At 34.0% G+C, this 26,475-nt stretch overlaps 2 protein-coding genes across 3 annotated transcripts in view; one reads left to right on the forward strand and one right to left on the reverse strand.

Moving 5' to 3' along the window:
• Nucleotides 1–19,168, forward strand: part of LOC138704289 (uncharacterized) — a 29,639-nt gene extending 10,471 nt beyond the window's left edge. Inside the window, exons 3-4 of one of the 2 annotated variants that reach the window (XM_069832153.1) lie at nucleotides 10,551–10,661; nucleotides 18,522–19,168. In XM_069832153.1, coding sequence (XP_069688254.1) covers nucleotides 10,551–10,661; nucleotides 18,522–18,774 — 364 coding nt within the window. In that variant the 3' untranslated portion in view covers nucleotides 18,775–19,168. The remainder of the gene's footprint in view (nucleotides 1–10,550; nucleotides 10,662–18,521) is intronic. The other variant, XM_069832154.1, reaches the window with a different exon arrangement.
• Nucleotides 19,169–20,250: 1,082 nt separating this feature from the next.
• Nucleotides 20,251–26,192, reverse strand: LOC138704626 (uncharacterized). The gene is made up of 2 exons (XM_069832711.1): nucleotides 26,099–26,192; nucleotides 20,251–20,985 (listed from the first exon to the last, which is right to left on the reverse strand). Exons 1-2 carry the CDS (start codon nucleotides 26,171–26,173, stop codon nucleotides 20,323–20,325), a joined length of 738 nt encoding a protein of 245 aa, XP_069688812.1. The 5' UTR covers nucleotides 26,174–26,192; the 3' UTR covers nucleotides 20,251–20,322.
• Between the last annotated feature and the right edge of the window lie 283 nt (nucleotides 26,193–26,475).

Consider the following 26,475-nt stretch of genomic DNA (forward strand, 5'->3'; position numbering starts at 1 on the left):
TATTTGGGGTTAAGAGAGATGAAGTTACAGGAGAATGGAGAAAGTTACACAACACAGAACTGCACGCATTGTATTCTTCACCTGACATAATTAGGAACATTAAATTCAGACGTTTGAGATGGGCAGGGCATGTAGCACGTATGGGCGCATCCAGAAATGCATATAGAGTGTTAGTTGGGAGTCCGGAGGGAAAAAGACCTTTGGAGAGGCCGAGACGTAGATGGGGAGATAATATTAAAATGGATTTGAGGAAGGTGGGATATGATGGTAGAGACTGAATTAAACTTGCTGAGGATAGGGACCAATGGCGGGCTTATGTGAGGGAGGCAATGAACGTCCGGGTTCCTTAAAAGCCAGTAAGTAAGTAAGTATAAAAATATGTAATAAATAGCCTATTTCAATGTAAAAATATTTTCATTCTTAAATCATTTGGGACAGGTTTTCATAATTATTTACAAAATAAGTCTTTAGAAATTAATAGTTTTGTCAATATCTAATATACAGGCGCTGCGGTCGTGTAGTGGCTAGACCACTAAACCTACAATCTTGTGGAACCGGGTTTGATCCCTGGTGTATCACCAATTTATGACTTGTGTTGGGCAAGCTCGTGATCCAGGTAACGCAGGTATTTTCTCCTGGAGCTCCGGTTCCCCTCTGACATCCCAAAAAATCTGTCTCATCTCATCTCATCTCATCTCATCTCATCTCATCTCATCTCATCTCATCTCATCTCATCTCATCTCATCTCATCTCATCTCATCTCATCTCATCCCATCCCATCCCATCCCATCCCATCCCATCCCATCCCATCCCATCCCATCCCATCCCATCCCATCCCATCCCATCCCATCTCATCTCATCTCATCTCATCTCATCTCATCTCATCTCATCTCATCTCATCTCATCTCATCTCATCTCATCTCATCTCATCTCGGATGTAGCGAAGAGCAGCATCCTATGGCATACCTGAGCAATGACTCTGTCGATAAATTGGTCTACACAACTTACCTCATATGGGTGAATGACGAGCATACAAGTAAGTATCTGCCATTAGTGAAAAAATGATATACTACCAAATATAATATATTGAGTCTGTATAATTAAACACTTTTTCAGCATCATCAAATAATTACCTGAATGCAAGAAGTAGGTAGGCTAACTGAATTTTTTTACAATGAAGAGAAAAACATTTGTTACATTGATTGGATTCAACACTGGTTAGAATACAACACAAGTAACTTTTCTAGATTTTCCGGCAAAGGATTACATCTTCTGTCAGTTAATAATGTTTTGTACGATGAAAAACCCATCAGGCTGCAAAAAGATGAGAAATTAAGTAGATATCAAAATTGATTATAGATATTCGTTTAAAACATTAATGTACAGTAGTGGCAAAAAAACCGGACCGACCCTTGTAGCTGATTTCAGAGTCACAGATTCAAATTTTGCTAGTCACAAAACACATCCATCTTGTATAATTAATTGTAACAATGAAATTTATTGCATTTGTTCGATTCTTACCGTCTTTTGTTTCCTTCAGTGCCTCAAACTTACAGACGAGAGAGTTTTATTTCCATCTGGCATCAATATTACATTTCTACCTCTATTCGGCAAAGATAACTGCGTATTTTTACATTAAATAGCAGTACATACCTCTGGCTTCACTATCCATATTGAAATTACCACAGTTTGACACAATACACAGCACAGGATTCTTTTGTATCAGCTACAAGGGTCGGTCCGCTTTTTTTTTTTTTTGCCACTACAGTACATGTGCGTAAGTAGATATGGAAACATTGAAAATATTTTCACTGTTTTCGAAGAAATGAGCAAAAGTGGAATAGGACCGTTTATTTCGTTTTGGCTCCTCGAATTCATTGACACTACGAGTTCAATGACTATAAAGGGAAATTTAGAGATTTCATTTTCCCTTGGAAATCCCGGAATGGGTGGCTTGGGTTTTTCAAGTATTTCCTGGAAAACATCTCTAGACTCACCTTATAATGTCTTGAAAGTTTAGTTCAGTGGCGGTTATTAAAATATTAAGGACAAAATTGGAAGATTTTAAAGAAATTTGAAAAATTTTCCTATCTATACTAATAATAAATCTGTAGCCGAAATTTTTCTGGTAATTTTCGATTTTCCAAAAATAATTGGTCCTAACATAATATATAATAACCGAAAATCGCTTTTTTGAAATTTTTGTTTGTAGGGGAGAGTCGGGTAGTATCGGACATCGGGTAGTATCGGACAGTGCGTTTCTTTCATCTACCACCATATGGTAGTACCTGAATGACATGGTTACGTTTCTCTATGCGACATCACAGAAACGTAACCATGCCAATCAGGTACTATCATCGTGTGGTAGATGAAAGAAACTCACTGTCCGATATTACCCGATGTCCGATACTACCCGACTCTCCCCTATGTCTTTCTGTCTGTCTGGATGTTTGTTACCTTTTCATGCGATAATGGCTGAACCGATTTATATGAAAATTGGAATATAAATTAAGTTCGTTGTAACTTAGAATTTAGGCTATATGGCATTCAAAATATTTTATTTAAAAGGGGGGTTATAAGGGGGCTTGAATGAAATAAATCGAAATATCTCCCTTATTATTAATTTTCATGAAAAATATTACATAACAAAAGTTTCTTTCAAAATAATTTCCGATAAATTTTATTCCATGAAAAATTTTGATAGGACTAATATTTAATGAGATAAATGAGTTTCAAAATTACAATAACAACGCCATCTAAGGCGGTGTAATGAAATAAAAAACAAATGAATTCGTCTATAACGGGCCTTGGACAACAACAATCGAAAGCTATGAAACATACGGTAGCCTACAGAGAATGTTTCTGTGTTTGTGAGAAGTAATATCGGAAGCTAAATTAACCGATTTGTATAATTAATTATTGATTCACCATTGGAAAGTGTAGTTTCTCTAGATGGACATAATGCTATAATGTTATTACAGTAACTTCTGAGTGATTAAAATAGCTTCTCATGCACAGAAAACTTGATAGGCATTCGTTTCCTGTATTTCCTAAAATAATTTTTATGACCAAATGAGTGGTCTCTGGATCAAAATGATCGCATTTTAAGTTTTTTAATACAATTTAAATTAAGTAACATAAATGATTTATCCTTCTATCAAACACGAATGTTCCCTGAATCAAATGTCCTATTTTAATTATGTAATTACTTTATATTTATTTCTAACGGGTTCAGCGGAGCTAGTAATATTATAAAATATGAAACTATTTTGGCATTAACTGTATTCTACACTTCGTGAAATGTGGACATCCTTGTTTTCATACCGCTAGTAGGTAGGCTATAGTTTGGAATACGAAATTTCATATTTTTGCCTGTTATAACACTTGAAGGGTAAAAGGAAAAAACAGGTACCTTAAGTCAATTTCTTTTTCCAATATCCAGTTAGTAGTGTCATTCGATCCGTGATGAAGAGACAGAGGTATGAAATGGGGAAAGAAACAGTTTGGTCAAGAGTATTTGCTTTCAGAATTTTGATGTACTGGGCAAAAACCAGGTAAGACAAACGAAACAATGAAAGAACCAGGAAAGACAGGCGATTTACTGCTATCACTAGACCGCACGACATAATTTGTAGCACTCTGGGAAATTTTGTTATAATTATCTTATCGATTTCACTTATTCGGGCGGAAATACTTGAATTCTCAAAGAAGCGTATAAGCATTTCCAATCCCTTGGTTTGATAATTATCTGTCATGAAGCCCAAAATCATCTTTAGACTTCTTTTGCAAATCCTGTTTTTTTTTTCTTTTCCCTACAATATGTATTTCTTTCTTCTAAACTTCACATTTTTTCAGTGGCGGTATGCTAAGTGAAGCTTGCTTTCCATAAATCTAATCCACTCATGTAAATGGAAAGACGAAATATGATGATAAGATGATGATAATGTTACGTCTCGTATTACTTTAAAGCTTTAAATATGATGATAAGGTGATGGCAACGTTACGTCTCGTATTACTTTGAAGCTTTAAATATTATGATAAGGTGATGACAACGTTACGTCTCGTATTACTTTGAAGCTTTAAATATTATGATAAGGTGATGACAACGTTACGTCTCGTATTACTTTAAAGCTTTAAATATGATGATAAGGTGATGACAACGTTACGTCTCGTATTACTTTAAAGCTTTAAATATGATGATAAGGTGATGACAACGTTGCGTCTCGTATTACTTTAAAGCTTTAAATATGATGATAAGGTGATGACAACGTTACGTCTCGTATTACTTTAAAGCTTTAAATATGATGATAAGGTGATGACAACGTTACGTCTCGTATTACTTTAAAGCTTTAAATATTATGATGATAACGTTACGTCTCGCACTACTTTAAAGCTTCTACTTGACTGGAAGCGTCCACATCTCACAGACAAGGAAACGACCAATCATAGCCTATCCTCATTACGTTTCTGCGCTTGCACGGTAGATGGCGCAGCAATGCTCTTTCAAGTATGACAGAACAAATCTCGGGGAAATATTCTATCGATTGCGCTTTGCGTTATAGAAATGTATACAATTCTTCGCATTATACGTCGTTATTTATGTATACCTTTAGGCCGGACATTCTGTATACTAAGAGTTTATTATAAAAACAATTAAAACAATAAATGATTATAATTACTTTTCTCATATTATAAATATAACTGTGATAAAATCTCCGCAAGTTTTGTTAGTTGACGTAGTCTGGTTCTCGTCTCTTTTAGATGACTTACCTGATTTTTTCCTAAGGTGGTAGTCTCAACTGTTTTTCGGCTTTCCTTAATAATAATATTAATAATAATAATAATAATAATAATAATAATAATAATAATAAATTTTATTTTACCTGGCAGAGTTAAGGCCTTAAGGCCTTCTTTTACACTCAACCAGATCTACAATAAATACAAGTGTATTAATAATAATAATAATAATAATAATAATAATAATAATTTATTTTATTTTACCTGGCACAGTTAAGGCCTGAAGGCCTTCTGTTACACTCAACCAGATCTACAATTAATACAAGTGCATAAATAATAATAATAATAATAATAATAATAATAATAATAATAATAATATATTTTATTTTACCTGGCACAGTTAAGGCCTGAAGGCCTTCTGTTACACTCAACCAGATCTACAATTAATACAAGTGCATAAATAATAATAATAATAATAATAATAATAATAATAATAATAATTTATTTTATTTTACCTGGCACAGTTAAGGCCTGAAGGCCTTCTGTTACACTCAACCAGATCTACAATTAATACAAGTGCATAATAATAATAATAATAATAATAATAATAATAATAATAACGATAATAATAATAATAATAATAATAATAATAATAATATATTTTATTTTACCTGGCACAGTTAAGGCCTGAAGGCCTTCTGTTACACTCAACCAGATCTACAATTAATACAAGTGCATAAATAATAATAATAATAATAATAATAATAATAATAATAAAAACAATAATAATTTATTTTATGTTACCTGGCACAGTTAAGGCCTGTAGGCCTTCTGTAACACTCAACCAGATCTACAATTTAATACAAGTGCATAAATAATAATAATAATAATAATAATAATAATAATAATAATAATAATAATGGTAATAATAATTTATTTCATTTTACCTAGCACAGTTAAGGCCTTAAGGCCTTCTGTTACAAGCAACAGTATCTACAATTAACACAAGTGCATTAATAATAATAATAATAATAATAATAATAATAATAATAATAATAATAATAATGATAATAATGAAATACTGTTACTGAAACTTATCTAAGTTACCAGTTAATCTGAATACATAAGAAATGTAAAGATATTTACTTTGGACTACCATTTATGAAGTAAAAATACAATTATTTAGATATTTAAATATAATCATTGTTCAACATATGAAGAGAAAATCAATTCATTAAACTAGTCTGAAAAAAACTCAAATTATTAATTATTCTTTACGAGTATTACATTTAAGACGGAATATAATTTACTATGTCTGTTGAATTAGGTAACTGTGCATTTTAATTTTGAAAGACGATACTGTCCGACAGGTTATAATATCGGCTAGAGGAAGATTCCAGTTTCGGGAGGTGTAGATTGTGAACGATTGAGAATAACAGCATGCTCTGTGCTTAGGTATAAGAATAATAGTTTCTTCGGGATGTGTATTATATGTCTTTCTCGTGTTAAATTCTATCGTACCTGGTTAACACGTTTCGGCTTTGTATGGGCCTTCTTCAGAACTTCTGAAGAAGGTCCATACAAGGCCGAAACATGTTAACCAAGTACGATAATAGTAATATGCGTTACAAGAGCGGTATGTTGAACTTTTCATGTTCAAGGAAAAGTTTGAAAAAGCGAAACGTAGTTGAGCTTTTTAAATTTCCGAGAATTGAAAGAAAACATACCGCTCGTGTATCGTACATTATTTTGTGCGAATTAATTTCAATGAAATCTCCATCTTTGTTTCTGTTCAATGACGGCAAATTTGGAAAACAAAAATATCTGTCTTCAACATTGTTGCTTTAAAATGCTTTCTGTGTTTACTATACTCCAGCAGGCCGCGTTATACGTCTGTCTTTTTTTCCCCCTAGTCTATAAATGCGAACTTAAAACAAACGGTAAGGTTAGGTAATGATTTAGAGTTTACTAAATTTTTGCAAATATTTAAAAACAATAATGAACAGTGCAGTTTACTAGGTGAAATTGCAGTGGTAAGTTTCCAATTTATAATTATTACTATATTGAACGTCTCTAAAAATAATATGTTAAAAGCCTAAAGCAGTACAATCAATATGTCACTTAATAATAATAATAATAATAATAATAATAATAATTATTATTATTATTATTTATTTTAGCTGGCAGAGTTAAGGCCGTAAGGCCTTCTCTTCCACTCAACCAGCAAAAAGTGTATATACATATGCATGAACTTACAAAGAATTCAACAATTTGATTTAGATGAGAGTTACATGTATACAAGAGTTATTTTCGAATTAAACAACAAAATACTATGAACTATTAATTGAACACTGAAATAAACTGTGTAGCAGAATTAAACTAAAATACATAGAATGTTAATATATTTCAAATAATATTAGTTAATAGAAAGACATTATTATGAGACAATTTTGAAAATACAGCACAATCAGGATGATGTCTAAAGAAAAAAGTAACAATATAGTCAGTGTAGCAGTAAGAAGAGGGAAATTGTTATGTGTGTTAGGTTGGGAATACTGAATGTGGAATTTTAGACTTACCGCGGATTGGTTTTGTGGGGAAACCAAGCAAATACGCACGATCTCGCACAAACTTTAATACGAGAAAGGCAACAAACATTCCGTAGTGATACAGTGTTAAAAGTTGTGTTATCAAGATGTAGAATAGTATCTTGTTGAGACCGGATGCCAAAGTTGTAAAGAGATGAGAGATTCTGAAACCGACATGACAGGTAATATGGGCAAGAAGTGTGCATGATTTGATCACAGTCTAGTATATACAGTCGCGAAGCTCAATACGTAGTAAACATGCAAACATTAGATAGTTGCTCACCACTAGGATCGCTAATATCGCCTCATTACAGGCAATGCAAAATAGAATCGTCACAGTCTATTGTTTCTAGCACCCTCAATACTCAAGCTTCGTGACTGTATATAGTAGACTCCGATTTGATGTTGATGAAATGCCGGACTTCATGTACTACATTTGAAACTTCATTTATTCAATGTGACGAATGTTTTAATAGAGTTTTGCCTGTTGTTACTACGGGATTGTTTACGTTGCTATGTTATTTCGTAAATAAAATTGCTGATGTTTGCGGTTTTCCACAAATTTACATAAATTAATGCAAGAATTAGAAGGAATGGGGCTACCGATGAGCTGTGTAACTTTTGTATGATGTTGCGATATTATACTCGAAACCAGAGAGTGAAATTACATTGTTGAAAACGTTTTTTTTTCTAAAAAAAATATGCTGAAATCAAGGACTGAACAAATGAAAGCGTGGCGTAAAAGAAAACATGCAAATTAATCGTCGAAAAAAAAGCAAAAAAAAAAACGAAAAAGAGTAGATTTGAACGACTGTGAGAGAATGCAGGGCAATGAAAAAAAAAAAAGCATTTTCTAATGTATTTTCTTCTTAGAGCAAAATCATTGTTGCGAATTAATTGACAAAGCAGTGTCCAATCATGTAGGTACCCCTATGAGCTACACACATGATAAGGTTACGCCATTGATTTTTCCCCCATTGCTTTCATATATCTTTCCTTCTTACATCGTTTGACGTGAAAGATCTTTACTCGGTCTACAATATCAGACGAGCGAGAGCCGAAAGTTCGCAAAAGTCTTATACAACCCTTCACTGAGCTATACTTATTGTCCGCGCAACTTATCTAGGCATTTGGGTTCCCTAGTGCTCTCTCGCTGCCCCTCTCCTTCCCTCTCCTACGACGCTACCGTTACAAGCAACCTCGCTACACCCCGCATCCCCGCTCTTTTAGCTGCCCAGATAAGTTGCGCGAAGAGTATGTGCCCTGCTCGTCTCAGTCGGGAAAGGTGGAGTCGTGAGTTAACGGGAAATCTGTAGTGCCTCAATTGAGGCGTGCATTAAAGGTTTTTCTGTAAATTCTGGTGTCACTCGTAATACACAGTGAAAATTGTTTAGATCCCAAAAGTTGTAAATGTCCACCTTTGAAAGAAGCCACGTATGTCAAATATCTGGGTATCATTATTGATCAGAATTTAAAATGGCCTCATCACATTACTTATCTTTGTAAGAGGCTTCGTAAAACAATTTATAAATTCGTTAATCTTCGATGCTACTTACCTATTAGAGTTCTACGAAATGTTTATTTGGCCATTATTCAGTCTATCATTCAATATGGTATAATTGTTTGGGGTGGAAGTACAAAAATTAATCTTAGTCCGTTAAATTTACTACAAAAACGAATAATTAAAATTTGTTTGAAGAAACGTTTCGATTATCCAGCTAAATTAATTTATTCTGAATTTAATGTATTTAATATTGAACAAATTTATAAGTATATGCTGTTAAAATTTTATCATAAAAATCGTAATAAGTTTGTATTACAGACACACAATTATGACACAAGACGAAATATTAATTCAACATTAGTAGAACCTAAATGTCTCACATCTGCTGGTCAAAAGCATAGCATAAATTTTGGCCCTCGGTTGTACAATGCTTTAACTAAATTACACCCAGAACTTCTAACATGTAACCCACTAACATATAACAAGAAAATTAGAAACGTGTTAATATCTTCAATTTGATTAAATAAATTTATAGCCTATGTGTATGAATTCATCAACCTATATTATATTTGTATTCTATAATTTTGAAATATATATTAGTCCTACTTTTCACGTGCGATATTATTCTTCTATAGTGTTAATATTATATTATATAATTCCATTGCCGCTGTAATTATATTTTAGTTCCTATTTTATTTTACTTATTTATTTATATTATTATTTTTTATTTTAATATTATATCTGAACAGCGACCGAGCACGAGCGCTGCTCATTCGGTCTCAAATTTTGTTAATACTACTGTATCTTCTTTTTATATTGCTTGTATTATTTTATTTGTATTTCTCTTTGTTTGTTTTGTAATTATATTTCTTTATTCTGTATATTTGAAATAAATAAAATTGAAAATTGAAATTGAAACTCGTAACATTTAAACAGACGAGTAAGATGAACTTCTTGCCTCGTGCTTTTCCATGCGGTTTGTTTAGCTCCAATCTCTATTTAACAGTATAGCTCGAAGTATTTCACAAAGTGGAGTGAGACTAGTGGCAAACAGACTTGGAGCTCACATAAATACTTTTTTTCAGCCCCAGATTTCCTTGAAAAGACGCGCGATCGATTACATTTAAATTGTTTCTCCTCCCATTTCCCCTCCTATCTTTTGCGACTCATTCATTGCGGTGTTTTCTACACGGTCCGTCTCGCTCCAATATCTAATAGGCTATGTTGGAATGCTGGATAAGATGTTGGCACAGTCTAGTATATATAGTCACGAAGCTCAATACGTAGATAATATACATCCATAGATAGTTGCTAACCACTAGGATCGCTACTATCGCCTCATCACAGACAATGCGAAATAGTACCTGCACAGTCTATTGTTCCTAGTACCCTCAACAACTCAAGCTTCGTGATTGTATATACTAGACTGTGGTGTTGGTTTAATCATTCTCGTTATGATGATGATATTTATTCCTTAGATCCCTCCTTATTTAACCTAAAAATTACATAATCAAGAATAAAGAATTTTATAAACTCCGTGTCACTTTTTTCATCTATGTATTTTCTTTTTGTTTTTCCGCTTTTTTCGATTTCTTCAACGTATCACATTAAGTCGAGAAGATGTCGTAATGGAATGTCAAATATTAAGTAGAGTAATAACTAATAAGTAACATTTTTAGATGATTGGAAAGATTTTGATTGTTTGATCCGTGTTGTTCAAGGTACATTCTTCAAATAAAAGTAAAGCCAACGGCTGACAGGATATTAAAATACGAGGCCCACTTAGTTCCGGCAAAAAGCCCCGTCAGCAGCCGGGAAGCTGTTGTGAACAGGTTAGTAGACAAAAAAAGTGCCAAATCTCGGAGATAAGTAGATTCTTAATTGACAATTCTTATGAAACTTCATTTTGAACTACATAAACGTTGAGTTTATAACATTTCAACGGAAAAATTATCCAGTCAGAATCAAAATCGATTCAGAGAAGACCTTCTCGTACACTGTTTGGTAAATTTCTCTGGCGGATTCGGGATTTAAAGCGAAAAAGACGAAGCCATTGTCATCTATTGAAGCCGAGACTTCAGTTCTAAAGCTGAAGTGTAGTCACAGGTTTAAAATAGAATGTCCGGAATCTTTAATCTCATACAAGTTTAGAAGCATGGAAAAATGTCAGCCTTATTTCGCTCTTGGGAAAAATTTCTTTCGGAATCTCACTATATTCCCAGATATCTTTACCCCCGGGACTTGTATGTATGTATATATGTATGTATGTATGTATGTATGTATGTATGTATGTATGTATGTATGTATGTATGTATGTATGTATGTATGTATGTATATACAATACATTTTTTTTTGTATTTATTAAAAAACGGCATGTTCCATTACACTGAGTAATGCTACATGCACTGAGCTCTCTTATAACATTACAATTATTTACAATCATCTATAACAATTCAAAGTTTACAATCTAATTTGAAGATCAGTTGATTTTGTTTTTGCCATTCACTTATTTCTCTCGAAATATATGCTGCATTTATATTGATTTTCTGCAATTTGAAATTTACAATCTTATTTGGATTATTTTCTTTTCCACAATTTTCTCTTATTTTTCTCTATAAAAATGTTCTAAAGTCGCAATTAATTATAGCTATCTACCGTTTATAGTTTATAATCTACTGTTAGACTCTGATGTTATTGCAGATTCTAAAATTATTGTTTTTTTATGATACGGTACTCTAGTTTTACAATTATTTACAATTTCTACCATTTACAGTTAACATTATTTACAATTTTATTTTGTTTTGTTTTTTTTCTACAACTGGCTAATTTTCTCAAAAGGTATATCATTTACAAATTGTATAAGTTTCCTAGTATATTTTTTTATGAAGTCGTCTTTTTTAGGTGGCCAGTTTTCATTTCTTAATACAGCCGCGATTAAAGCATCTCTTTCCTGATCTAATAGTTTGCAATCGAACAATAAGTGGTCTACCGTTTGGTGGCTAATTTGACATGGGCATGTTGGATTATTTATAATTTTAAATCTATGTAGGTACGCTCTGGTTTTGCCGTGTCCTGTTAACATTGCTGTTAGGTTAGGGGTTACACTGAATTTCAGTTTGAGTCTGTCTGCAATATTTGGGAAGAATGATTTTGTGACTGCACCTTTCTCAGTTACATTCCAGTCACTTTGCCAGTTGGTTTTACTTAGTTCACTGAGTTCACTTAGTAAAGCACTTCTGAGTATCCTGTTGTAGCACTCGTGGAGGTCCTTGCTTGTCGCCGTCTCCTTTGCAAGTTGGTTTGCCAGCACGTTACCCTGGTTCCCTACGTGTGCTTTAACCCAGCAGAATTGTATCCTCCAGTCTTGTTCCTCCATTGTCACCACCTTGTTCCTTATTTCTTCTATGAGATAAGTGTGATTTTTTTCTATTTTTAAGTGCTTCGAGTGTTATCCGGCTATCCGTGTATATTGCAATTGTTCGTTCTTCTATTTCCAGTGATTCGATGTATTCTAAGGCTTTCAGGATTGCCAGCTGCTCTGCCTGGTTGTTGGAACATCTTTCATTCAGTATGTATGTATGAATGTATGTATGCATGTATATATATATATATATATATACTTATATATTCCTGATGTCAACGACCTGAATATTCCACCTGTGAAACTGAATAAAACAATCATCCCGTTTAACTTTACCGTAAAAAAGCTCGGAGTTCATTTCGAATCTAATCTCAATTGGGATACACACATTAAATATACATGTAAGAAGGCTTTCTCTATTCTCTATTCACTAAAAATATTGTATCATTATCCATCTAAATTAAAACAGACGCTGGTACAGACACTCATTCTATTTCACTTCGATTATTGCGACGTTTTGTTCAGTAATCTCAGGATTGATTCCGCTCAGAAACTACAGCGTGTTCATAACGCTTGCGTCCGCTTCATTTGTAATGTTCGACACTATGATCATATCTCACCTTCTTTCGAGAAGTTATCATGGCTTAGGTTACATGAGAGGAGAAATCTGCACTCGCTTTCTCTCTGATATCGAATTATGCACACTTCACCCCCTCTTATTTCGCGGGTTCTCGTGTAAAGGGGGTTAAGTCAAATTGCAAGGAATGTAACCTTCTCTCCTTTGGTACTGACCAAAACCCCTTTGTCACAAACTATGGAGCACTGTAACTGCATCATAGATGGAAGAATGACTTAACCCCTTTAACACAAGGGAAAAGTAATTGTGGATAGTTCAAATTTGTACTTATTCCAGTTTAACCAAATCAACTTAACCCCCTTTACACGAGCACCCGCGATTTATTCGCTCATTTTCATACTCTCGCTCGCTATCATAATATTAATACTCGACCACAACGTGATAACACGCTAGAAATTCCACTCCACACATCATCTCTGTATTCCTCATCTTTCACTGTTGCTACTTCTCGTCACTGGAACTCTCTTCCGCCTGAAGTCAAGGGCTGCCGAACATTGAAATCTTTCAAATCCAAGTTAGAATAGTACATTATGCAACGAGCCTATAATGAAGGTAATTAAGAAGTGAGTATGGATATTTATGAAACGAGCGCAAGCGAGTTTCATAATTTTCATACGAGCTTCTTAATTACCATTATAGGCGAGTTTTTTAACACTTTTTATGCTCGACCATATTTCTAACTTGATATTATTAATTTTATTGTATCTGACCTGGAGCAATGTTCCGTATGTTGTGAGATGTGCGCAGACGCGAAAGTATTGATTTTTTCCGAGGAACAGATGTGCACATTGTCCTTGCTAGGCCATAAGTACCTACAGAGATAACATTGAAATTAAATTAGACATTGAAAAACGAGATGACAAATTGAATTTATTTGAATATTATTTACAATTAACGCTAATTATTATAGTAACAGAACATAACCTTCTGCGACAATATTGGATTTCCAGCCTCCGTGACTTTTCGCTAATTCTCTTTCGATTGCATATCCGAGAATAATCGATACTTGCGGTTTTATAACGGTAGAAAGCTGACCTGTCATTGGCTGAACAGTTGTAACCTGAGTCATCATTGGCTGAAAGACCTGACCTTTAATGAGTAGGTGTACTTTAATGACATGCATTAAAGGTTTGCTACCAGGTGTATAATTACTACATTTCGGCATGGTCGAGCATAAAATTATCTTATGAAGAGTTGCCAAACTAACTTCCTGTTATGACAAGTGTTGTATTGTACGTTTCCACGTGTTCACTGCATTTTTTATATTCTAGTGATATTTAACTTATTTTATCTTTTCGTTTTCATCATATTTCCCGATAATGGTATATCTATAATGTGATAACTTCAGCTATATATAATCATAATTTTCATTACTATGTGTACTTAAAAATATTGTGTTCATTGTATGCTTTGTACTTCACTATTTTATTATTATTACTTACTTACTTACAAATGGCTTTTAACGAACCCAGAGGTTCATTGCCGCACTCACATAAACCCGCCATCGGTCCCTATCCTGTGCAAGATTAATCCAGTCTCTATCATCATATCCCACCTCCTTCAAATCGATTTTAATATTATCTATTATTACTATAACTATTATTATTATTATAAATATTACTATTGTCTTAGGCTATATCTTTATACTTGGTATGTCTCATTTATTTTGAACTACTGTTCACAGTTTATTATGCATTTTCTTTTCATTCTATATGTTATATATTAAGTCTGATTTCTACTGACTTCCTGTTTACATTATATTGTGATTATCTACTTCAGTTTTGTGTGTAAAATTGTAGTGTACTTTACTTTGTAAATTTGTAGCGTTTTTATATCGCAGTTTCAGTCCTGGTTGAGTATTAGAGAAGGCAGTATGACCTTAACTCTGCCAGGTTAAATAAACTATTATTATTATTGTTATTATTATTATTATTATTATTATTATTATTACCATCATCAATATCAGCCTTCGTATTCCTACAAAGGGCTTAAGATTTCAAAAAAAATTTTACAACAGAAATTCAAAATCTCTTTCTCCACTCTGAAGATGCATAAAATATGCCAATTTGCATGGGAACAATTTAGATCCTTTTAAAGTATAGTTTCGTTTATTAGTATTTACTGTCCTTATTCTCAATTTTATTTATGTATGTTTTTCTTGATTTAAAATATTATTTTATTTATTTTTGCACCTATGTATCTTCTGTTTGTATATTGTGCTTAACTATAATGTTCAGCACATAAATAAATAAAATAAATAAATGTATTATTATTATTATTATTATTATTATTATTATTATTATTATTATTATTATTATTAGGGTGGAAATCAAATAACCCTGCAGATTGAAAGAGATGATAAGGTACCATACACGTAAACGAATAGAAAACCTATATTACGTTTTGTGATTAAATGCACATTTAATTAGAAAATTAATTTTGAAGTGTCTGCAGTCTGGCAACGTCTCGCTAAGAAACTCTACTCGTATACAGATATAAGAGGTCAACGAACTCTGTGAGTCTCCGTACGTAAGCTGCCAAGCAGCACAGACGTTGCCACGCGTTCGCTTCGTGCAGTGGTTTAAATTTAGGGGTTTTTAAAATTAAATTTACACGAAAACCTTGTACGCCAGAAGGATAAATTATTCTTTATTAGATTTCCTATCGATATGGACAAAAATCACGATTCTACTCGCAATAGTTACTGAATAAGAGATTGTTAAAACTGTGGGGAAAGAAAAAAAAAAACATTTTTTTTCTGAAAAAAAAACTGTTAACTTTCTCCCCAATATGATATTATAATAATTTGGTATTCCATTTTTCTTCTTATTTCTTCATTATGCACTTCATCCAATTTTGAGCATAGAGCAGACTTGAGAAATCTATTTCTGTGGATTCCCGTTTAGATTTAAATTTTGAATTTAATACCCACACTTGCCACACTTCGAACTAATGATATGTATATATTTATTTACTTTTTTGCTTTAAAGATTTGTTTGTCCCATAGGATTCCGTTTAATCTTCTTTTTAGACAGTCGTTTCATAATGACGACTTTTCGAATCTCATTTTAATATCGAAAAGTTATTGATTTCCGCATCCATAAATTAACGTCCTTAAAAGTAAACTTTCGTGCCTAAAGATACTTTTAAGCACGTTAATTAAAAATACTGAAAACAATTTCCAACTATTTAGTTATTATAAATATTCACAACACAATTATTTAAATTTGAAATTACAATATTTGGAGATTTCATACATACATTATTCACTTCCGAATCCCTCATTTTCCTAATTATATTTATCACTTTCGTTATAATTGTATAGTCCAAAATTACATGAAAAGCAGAACATCAATTAAACAACTTCCTAATAACCAGCACAACAATCATCATAGCCTACTACATATCCGAAGGCCGTGAAATCGGTTTTCATACGAATGCAATACCACAGTCTACCATATGCAGTCACGAAGCTTGAGTTGTTGAGGGTACTAGGAACAATAGACTGTGCCGGTACTATTTCGCATTGTCTGTAATGAGGCGATAGTAGCGAACCTAGTGGTTAGCAACTATCTATGGATGCATATTCCCTACGTATTGAGCTTCATGACTGTATATACTAGACTGTGGTAATACTCTTTCATCTTTAACATCGGAATTTCGCCATTACGAGAGAACGAATCAACAATTTTATTCTCTTTAATATATATATATATATATACACACACACACACATTAGGGATTCTCGAGCGACTGTCTGAAAATCTTGTATGAAACGTAAGAAACTAGCGTTTTAAGCACTCTTCACTTCTCGTGCTTAAAACACTATCATTTCGCAACTTGTTGCATAAATAGCTATTATCATTGATCTTCCTTTTAAAATCATTTCTCTAATTTCAGTTTATATTCGGTCATTAGTAATATTAGTTCCTAAATATTTTGAATTCATCACATCCTATAATCAATTCTATTTTTCTATTTTCTTCCAAAACTAAATCATTTACTTCTTTAGTTCCAATATTGTAAGTACAGTAGTGGCAAAAAAAACCGGACCGACCCTTGTAGCTGATTTCAGAGTCACAGATTCAAATTTTGCTAGTCACAAAACACATCCATCTTGTATAATTAATTGTAGCAATGAAATTTATTGCATTTGTTCGATTCTTACCGTATTTTGTTTCCTTCAGTGCCTCAAACTTACAGACGAAAAAACTTTGAGAGTTTTATTTTCATCTGGCATCAATATTACATTTCTACCTCTATTCGACAAAGATAACTGCGTATTTTTACATTAAATGGCAGTACATACCTCTGGCTTCAATATCCATATTGAAATTACCACAGTTTGACACAGTACACAGCACAGGATTCTTTTATATCAGCTACAAGGGTCGGTCCGGTTTTTTTGCCATTACTGTACAATATAGGCTAATTAGTTCTCTGCATATTTACTGTTAGTCCCCAGTTACTGTATTCTTCTGATACTTTGAATATCTAAATTGAATATGCTTTAAATTACATATTATGATATTAAAACAAAGAGTAAGTCGGCTAAATGTTAACAGGATGAAAGGAGGTAAGATTTCCTGTGCTTTTTTTTTTTATCTTGGCAGTGATTGTGTATGCGCAGAAACGCTGTAAATCGGCAGCCTACGTATATGACGGTTACTATAGTTACGTAACCGACCACATCTATATATATAATTTGAACTGGTAATGGAAATTACGGGAAAACGGCTGAACGGATTTTAATAAATGACCCCTCATTTTGAAGCTTGGAACTCGAAGCTTTTCAGAAAAATAGTAGTTTTCAGTAAAATGTCAATTTTTCAACATAATTTTCCTATTTTCCAAAATCCATCTGTCGTCAGTTTTGAGAACTAGCTAATTGCATTTCAGAATAAAACAAAACACACATTACAGTAAACAATATTACACGAAGGCCATGATCTGCAAGAATGCTGATATATTTAGAGCTCAAATTAAATTGGTTATTAAAAACTTAACTTACTAAAAATAATTTACAGGTTCGATTCAGTGGTGTGTAATTTTCTGGGTACAGCTGTGTATTGGATATTAAAAACTACAAAACTTGAGGTGGTTTGATGACATTATAACCATTAGAAATGAAATATTATTGTAGTTAATGCCGTGATGTGACTATTTTTCATTATTTATTATACATATTAATGCTATATTGATGACATGAAAGTGAAACGCTTTGGGGTTATATAAGTGCATGTAGAGAATAACTTAAATTATATTTTGATTTCTATATTTTACTGAGTGGCGGCTATATAGTATATATAGTACTCGTATATGTTACTGAAAGCTATAAAACTTACGTAAGATAATAATATTATTAAACATAAAATATTTTTATATTTTATTAATCAAGTGGGGTTGGGTCTTTTTCATATATTTAATGGCGGTGTGGTGTAGATATTTATATGCGTGGTTCTCTTCAGTATTGGCTCGAGAGAGAGTATCTTTCATTATTATGGAAGCAAATAACTTTCAGAATGTCTGGTATTCTTCATTGAAAATAAATCTGAAAAATGTTTATTTGAACGTCTAATGAACTTAGTTTGCAGCATTTGCTGCACAAGCCAATAATAGTATCTAAGTGCTTTACAAAATGCTCTCCCATGAAATGACATGTGTTTTCAGTCGCATTTCTATTTTTTTTTTCAGTGCATTTCCTGCGTCTGCGCAACCAGCTCTTTCTCCAGCGTTGCCACAGCAACCACTGCAGCTGTCGAATTCAGTATTGGCTTCTGCTGCCCAGTTTAGAAACAACATTGCCACCAGCGGAACGATCGCGGGACCCACAAGGACGGCAGGACAACCAGTACCGACCACGGGCGTGCTGGGGGTGGCTTTCTCCCCGGCCTCAGACGTTTCGCAGCTTAGATTCAGTGGCAGTTTTGCCAACTACTCTTATTAAATACAATGATTTCTATGTTAATTTTTTAAACCACCAGAACTTCCTTATAAATTATTATACACTCTTCAAGTTGATTAAAGATATTGTGTTTGAAATTGTAATATATTTTATATTATACCTAATCTTAAAAACGAAAGAGAAACCACTAGGATACATGATAGCAATGTTAGTGGTGCAGTCAGTTATAGCCAATGAGCTTTATTCTATCGGAACGTTTGTGTGAAGGTGTCATCTTTGTGTTGATTACTTAGAAACTACAGTTTTGTACAGTATTTTAATGTCACATTGTATTTATTTCTGTGCTGGACTTGTTAAGTATACCTACTTATGGCTTTTAAGGACTCCGGAGGTTCATTGCCGCCCTCACATAAGCCCGCCATCGGTCCCTATCCTGAGCAAGATTAATCCAGTCTCTATCATCATATCCCACTTCCCTCATATCCATTTTAATATTATCCTCCCATCTACGTCTCGGCCTCCCCAAAGGTCTTATTCCCTCCGGCCTCCCAATTAACACTCTATATGCATTTCTGGATTCGTTCATACGCGCTACATGCCCTGCCCATCTGAAATGTCTGGATTTAATGTTCCTAAATATGTCAGGTGAAGAATACAATGCGTGCAGTTCTGCGTTTCTCCATTCTCCTGTAACTTCATCCCTTTTAGCTCCAAATACTTTCCTAAGCACCTTATTCTCAAACACCCTTAATCTCTGTTCCTCCCTCAAAGTGAGAGTCCAAGTTTCACAATCATAAAGAACAACCGGTAATATAACTGTTTTGTAAATTCTAACTTTCAGCTTTGTGAGAGCAGACTGGATGACAAAAGCTTTTCAACCGAATAATAACAGGCATTTCCCATATTTATTCCGTGTTTAATTTCCTCCCGATTGTCATTTATATTTGAAGAGTCCGCTGCAAGAATGATGGATGTCATTTGGAATACATTTTTCAGGAGAAGCAATTGAAAGTTTGAAATGCTTAGCGCTCGAAGCTTAACTGTGATTTTCCGATCATTACTGGACAATTACTATCAGTGTTAATGCCATATAACTCTCTATGTACGTTCTATACGCCTTAAGCTATGCATTGACAGTCTTGGTTCATTTTCGGCAAGAAAGTGACATCCATCATTCTTGCAGTGGACTCTTCATTTGTTACTGTTGCTCCAAGATATTTGAATTTTTCCATGTCTGCAAAGGATAAATTTCCAATTTTTATGTTTCGATTTCGTACAATATTCTGGTCACGATACATAATCATATACTTTATCTTTTTGGGATTTACTTCCAAACTTATCTCTTTACTTACTTCAAGTAAAATTCCCGTGTTTTCCCTAATAGTTAGTGGATTTTCTCCTAACATAATCACGTCATCCGCATAAACAAGGAGCTGATGTAACCCGTTCAATTCGTACATAATAAATTGTACCTTTATAAAGTAAACTTGTTAAGTATAGAAGTGAAAAATCAAGGTGTTATGTTTTCAGTAATAATTTATTCAAAATCCCACATAGTTTATAAATAATTACAATGTCTTCTGTTGTCCTCTAAACTGGTATGGGATTCACAACTGGTAACACGTCCTTTGAGTAAGACGTGTTGTCTTTCACAATTTCACTTGCACTTGAAACAGGAGTTGCAGCTGCGGAAACTCCTTTGAAATTGTTATTGGCTGAGAAATGACTGCGAACTGGGAACTCTGGGTAGAATTCTTCAACAACAGGCTGAGCGACGTATTCCACGGGTTGGTAGACGGGCGCTGAGACATACGGCACGCCGTACTGATATTCTGCAGGGAAGGAATATGGATATTCAACAGCGGGGCTGTAGTAAGGAGAGATATAAGAACTGGGGTAGAAGTCATTTCTTTCTGGGAACTTGTATTCCAGAGGAGAGGCAAAACGAGGGTATGAGATCTCGCTGGGGTAGACTTTCTCAACTGGGAAGCTGTAGTAAGGCTGTATTGGTTCTATGGCTTTGAGAGCAACTGGTTCAGAGATGGCCGTGGCGATGTCCTTGGTGCCTTCGGCAGCGTTGGAGTGCGTTGTGGACAGATGACGGACTTTTGATTCATCTTTGGCGAATGAATTTCGGTTGTAGAAGTTGCCGATATTTAGGTTCTCGACTCCACTGCTGGCGATGTTTTGGCTGGGAGGCAATGGAAAAGGGGCGATGTCAGCTGATACTGTTGCCAAGACTACCAAAAGGATCTGAAAATAAGATGACGTGCTATTCAAATAGAAACACATTAAAAAAATGAATGCAGAATATAAAAGAAAAAAAAGAAAAAAGTGACAGATGATTCATAAAATCCCTGTAATTGCGCCAAACATATACACAGTGGACCAAAAAAAAAGACACAAAATTTAAATGATTATATTCCAGTAGCTAATGATTTCATTTCAAAGTTTATTTCACAGGCAAATTTCACAGTCCTTGTCAGTGGCGTAGCGTCAATGTAAGCTAAAAAGCTCAGCTTCCCCAGTTAATAATAATTTCATAACAAACCTGCAGTTTATGAACAAAATTATTTATTAATTTCTATACAATTTATATTTACGCGTTAAATATTGTGATGCGGCAGCTTAGGATGATTTGTGATGCAGCAGTAAACATGAAGCCTGCACACACCAGCTTCCAATCCCCTCATTCTTCTGTGTAACCCACCCCGCAGATTTTCCATCTCTTTCTAACAAAACTGCCCTGGTCGCAAGGCTCGCAAGAAGCTAGCTTTAACATTGAAAATAATTTAGTTTCCGAGTTATCCCTTTCGTGAGTTGTGTTTAGTTGAAGTGTTAGTGTGCATTGTGGCTGATATAATAAATAATGAGTGAAATAACAGTTTCTGACACCAATTTACTGAATGTTTAAGACAATTACATTTTCAAGACTGACTTACGAACAAAAGTGTGATTTAAAAAACGACCGACTCCCTTGCTGTCAGTGAAGGACACAACCAAGACAGACGCATACTTACGTAATTAATTACTAATACTGTATTTATTGACCGTTAATATTGTGCTTTCTCTAAAATATATCACAGTAAGTTAATGTTAAATTATACTTATACGTGTCTATTTCTTAGAGATATGTGTAAACCATGAAATCATAATTTACTACGTACTATTTGAGGTCATGTCTTATTGGTGTTATTTACGAGGTTCCAACCAATCTTCGGACTGCTGACATTGACTACTATTTATTTTAAGACTATATTTTTGCAATACGTTTTCTCATATGTACAGTAGGGAGGAAAAAACTGGACCGACCCTTGTAGCTGATTTCAGAGCCTTGTTCACTCCAGAGCACGATAGACTGGTAACTAAGACTTTCGTGGTTCGAATCCTGCCTGGGAAGGAAACTTTTTTTGTCCCTTATTCAAATTTATTCCCAATACTTTTCGATTGCTGGTAAAATTCATGTTCTGGGAATAATAAGTTGATTAAGCAGTAAAATATCGCTACAATCGAAAAGAATTGGGAATAAATTTGAATAAGGAACAAAAAAAAAAGTTCCCTTCCCAGGCAGGATTCGAACTACGAAAGTCTTAGTTACCAGTCTATCGTACTCTGAGTGAACAAGGCTCTGAAATCAACTACAAGGGTCGGTCCGGTTATTTTTTTTGCCACTACTGTACATGGAAGACAATTTGAGTTAGCTTCCCCTGCTCAAAATTTCATGCTACGCCACTGGTCCTTGTAGACCGGAAAAGTACTGTAATATTTAACTTTTTACCATTTATTAAACATTATTTTTTATTTTTTGTAAGGCAGTGCAAAAATCGATCGTTTATGCCGAACTAAGCATTATGGTCTTACGAGTTCAGCAGGCCAAGCCGTTTGTTGTGCTATCATCATTTGTTTTCTTCCGTTTTGAGTTCTCATTTTGTGAATAATGGATCGCTTAACGAAGGAAGACAAGATTTTCATTAAAAATTTGCACCAATATGATAATTTATCAGCCCGTCAAATTGTAAGGAACTGCGCTCAGCGAGAATGGTCTGTTTCAAGTGTACAACGATTGATTAGCAAGATATGGACATGATATCCCTCCTGAGAGATTATTGCGTGAAATATCCCATTTCTCAGATTCTCTGATGGTTTCCGCTGGAGTTTCAAACGAGATCTTAATCCTATGGACTATTTTGTATGGAGTCAACTACAAAAAGCAGTTTACTACAAAACAGGAATTCGTAATATTGAACATTTAAGACAACGCCTTCTTGAATGTTGGGACCGGCTTGATCAAAGACAGATATCAGGTGCTATTGGACAATGGAGAAGACGCCTACAAATGGTTGTGCGGGCAAATGGCAGTCACATAGAGCATCATTTTTAATTTTGATTATTTGAAATATCACTAATTATTATTAATTTATGTTTCTGCATTTTGAAGTAATAAATTTCTTCAAAAACCACATTTTTGGCATCATAATAAAAAGTCCTCCTCATCTTTAAAGTCTGTTCTTTCCAACAGTGTATTCATTATAAACTAATGTTATGTATTTCCGAAAATAGAGTATTTCTCAGTTTGAGCCGTTTTTTTGGCCCCCTGTGTATATTCTCGGTTGGGTAAACTGTATTATGATATTTAGATTTTTAGTTAATTGGTTAATTGTTATTGTGAGTCTTTTTTTCAAAACAACTATCATCATGACTTCAGGCCGGTATGATATGAAGGAAATTTTACCAAAACATAAAATTTATTTTCACAAAAAATGAAAATATGAAATAAATATTTCATTGCTCAAATACTTCTGTTCCTAAACCATTTTCAAGCAGGTTTACACCATTATTTACAAAATAAGCATTTAGATATTAATATTTTTGTCTATGTGAAATGAATTCTTTTAAAAACGTGCAAGTCATCATTTCTGACATTTTAATTTTTATCGTAGTTTCGAAAGTAGGCTATCAATTTTCGGTGCAAGAGAAATGTTATTCCTTTAACATATTTATAAATTAGTCATGAATACATTCTTCAATAAGTCATTATAAACCAATGTGAATACAGCGTGAATTCTGGCCTTATTGTGTATAATTATTTACGTACATAAAAATGAAAATTAAAATAAAAGCATAATTTTAAAATATAGGAAACAAACATGATTAATGTTCTTAATGGTCTTGGGATAGGAAGAATAATAAAACATGTATGAAATGGAAATTACGTATCAGTGAATCAATATCTCTGGCCCACTCTTACTTATCCCTTACAGTGTGCTCCACTCTACCAAATCAAAACCAAATTTCTTAATGATTTAGATAAAGTTACCAGAGGAGCATGCAAAGAGCTTATTGGTCTTCCTCATGACTGCCCTGACGGAATGATTTACTCCCCTAAAAAATATCGTGGCCTTTCATTAATGAAAGCATTTTGGGAAGCTTATGTGCAACACATAAATATCTGTAATACTCTTCTTCGTGTTGATGACTCCCATCTCCACATTGTTAGGGACCTTGTAAGCGAAAAAGTTTCTGCTCTGTCAAAATTGAATATCACAACTATTGATGCTATCAACTGGTCAGGTCGTAAAATTCGTAAACACTTAAGAAATGACGCATTCCAAACTTGGACAAACCATACCTTGCGTGATAAAGGAGTTATTGTTTATAGTGATCTCCCCAAGGCTAACTCATGGGTAAGCAATCGAAAGGGCCTATCTTCCTCAGAATGGACCAATGCTTTAAAAATGTCAAGCAATATTTCGGCTGTTCACGCAATACCGGGCAGAACTCTAAGCACAACCCGCTGCCGTCATCCAGTCTGTAGCGAGCTTGAAACACTTGGACACGTGCTTGGACAATGCCCTAAAGGCGAGCTGCTGATCAATGCTAGACATCATCGTGTACGACATGCTTTGGCGACATCGTTAAAAACTTTAAATTGGGAGATTTATGAGGAAGTACATTCTGTATCATCAGATGGTTCTTTTAGACGGGCAGACATTATTGCTATCAACGGACGCTTAAAACGGGCTCTTATTCTTGACCCTACTATCCGTTTCGAAAGGAACCTAAATCAGGCCACCGAAGTTGATATTGAGAAGAAGTCCATATATGAACCTTGTCTGTCTTATCTTTCTCGAAAGTACAACGTCCCTCTTAAACAATGGTCTGTCATTGGTTTGCTGTTTGGAATTATCTTAAGGAACTTCACATTCCTTTTGATTATGTAATGTCTATTCTTATAGATATTATCAAGGATTCTCTTCATTAATTGATTAGCTAGCGGACTTACTCGTGTTAATTATGTAAGATTTGTACGGCTTACAGCTGTTTCAGTGCTTCACGCACCATCCTCAGAGCCTACTAGATCTCGGCGTCATCTTGAACTTCTCTGCCTGTTATGTGGGTATGTTTGATTGTTGAAAGGTGTTGAAGAGTGGAGTCAAATAGTGTGTGTGTACTGAAATTGATCTGTGTATTGAGAATTTGATCGGGGTGTGTGTGTGATCAAATTGACTCCACTCTTCATCACCTTTCAACAATCAAACACACCCACATAACAGGCAGAGAAGTTCGAGATGACGCCGAGATCTAGTAGGCTCTGAGGATGGTGCGTGAAGCACTGAAACAGCTGTAAGCCGCACAAATCTTACATAATTAATACGAGTAAGTCCGCTAGCTAATCAATTAATTATATTCAAGTGTTAAAAGTAGTGTACGCAAGATTCCAAATGGATTCTCTTCAAATATTAGGTAGTTTCCTAGTACCCGGTACTTGTTACATAGGTCGTTTTTGTGTTTACATAGTGGCTTCTTTCTGAAAAGAATTTTAATAGGTTGTTACTAGATGTGATTCTAGTCAGTTTGTAATATATTTTTGGTCCAGGGAAAATATACATTTTTTTATTATTATACAACAATGACTGACTTAACAGCTTATGTAACGAGTACCGGGTACTAGGAAACTTCCAAATATTACATCATCATCTCTATTTCAATTAATCCACTTATATTATTTGCCTTCAACAATTAACTTTCTTTTTTCTTTAATGTTTCAAATATCACATTGTATTGTACATGTGTATTGTATTCAGGACCCTTGTGGTCATTCAAATTCTTTGAGCTCATGATGATGAATAAATAAAACAGTAAGTAGAACATGTAAGCAATGAAAATGCCTGTCTTATGGAATAATTAATGTAGAGTATTTTGTTTTATGTTATAAATGTGTCATTCTGGTTTAATAAGCTTCTAGCAGTATGTAACATTTTAATTTCATGATTCTTAAGTTTTAGTTGGGAATGATGAAGACTATTAATATGACAGTTCTGCTGACGTTCCTAGTTTATTCACTTTACAAGTCAGATTTACTTACTGCAAGCTCCATAGTAGAAAATGCTGATTCGGTCTTGATTGTAGGAACTGGAGCTGTGTTGTGACGTGACCGCATGGAACCTGACACCAATATATACCAAAGTCTGAATCCGATGTTTACGTTGATATCACGGGACAGACTTTTCCACCACAACTGATTCCTAACAATGTTCATATTCAGACATACGCTATTTACTAACACAGGTAAGTATCTTTAAACAAACTAGCTGTAATAAACATTACCTATTATAGATATATACGCTATGAAATGCAGCATGCGTGATTCATTTGGAAACAAACATTGAGCAGAGCATCATGGGAACTCGTAAACAATGCTACTCTTCCGCATGCAATATTGTAGCTTGGAGTCATGAATTT

Source organism: Periplaneta americana, chromosome 8, assembly GCF_040183065.1.
Source record: "Periplaneta americana isolate PAMFEO1 chromosome 8, P.americana_PAMFEO1_priV1, whole genome shotgun sequence".
NCBI lineage: Eukaryota > Metazoa > Arthropoda > Insecta > Blattodea > Blattidae > Periplaneta > Periplaneta americana.

Excerpts from the sequence above, each read along its gene's own strand:
- LOC138704626 (XM_069832711.1), bottom strand. The coding sequence starts at position 26,173 with ATGCGGTCACGTCACAACACAGCTCCAGTTCCTACAATCAAGACCGAA. Across the intron at positions 20,986-26,098 it reads TTTCTACTATGGAGCTTGCA|ATCCTTTTGGTAGTCTTGGC; the intron begins GTAAGTAAATCT and ends TCTTATTTTCAG.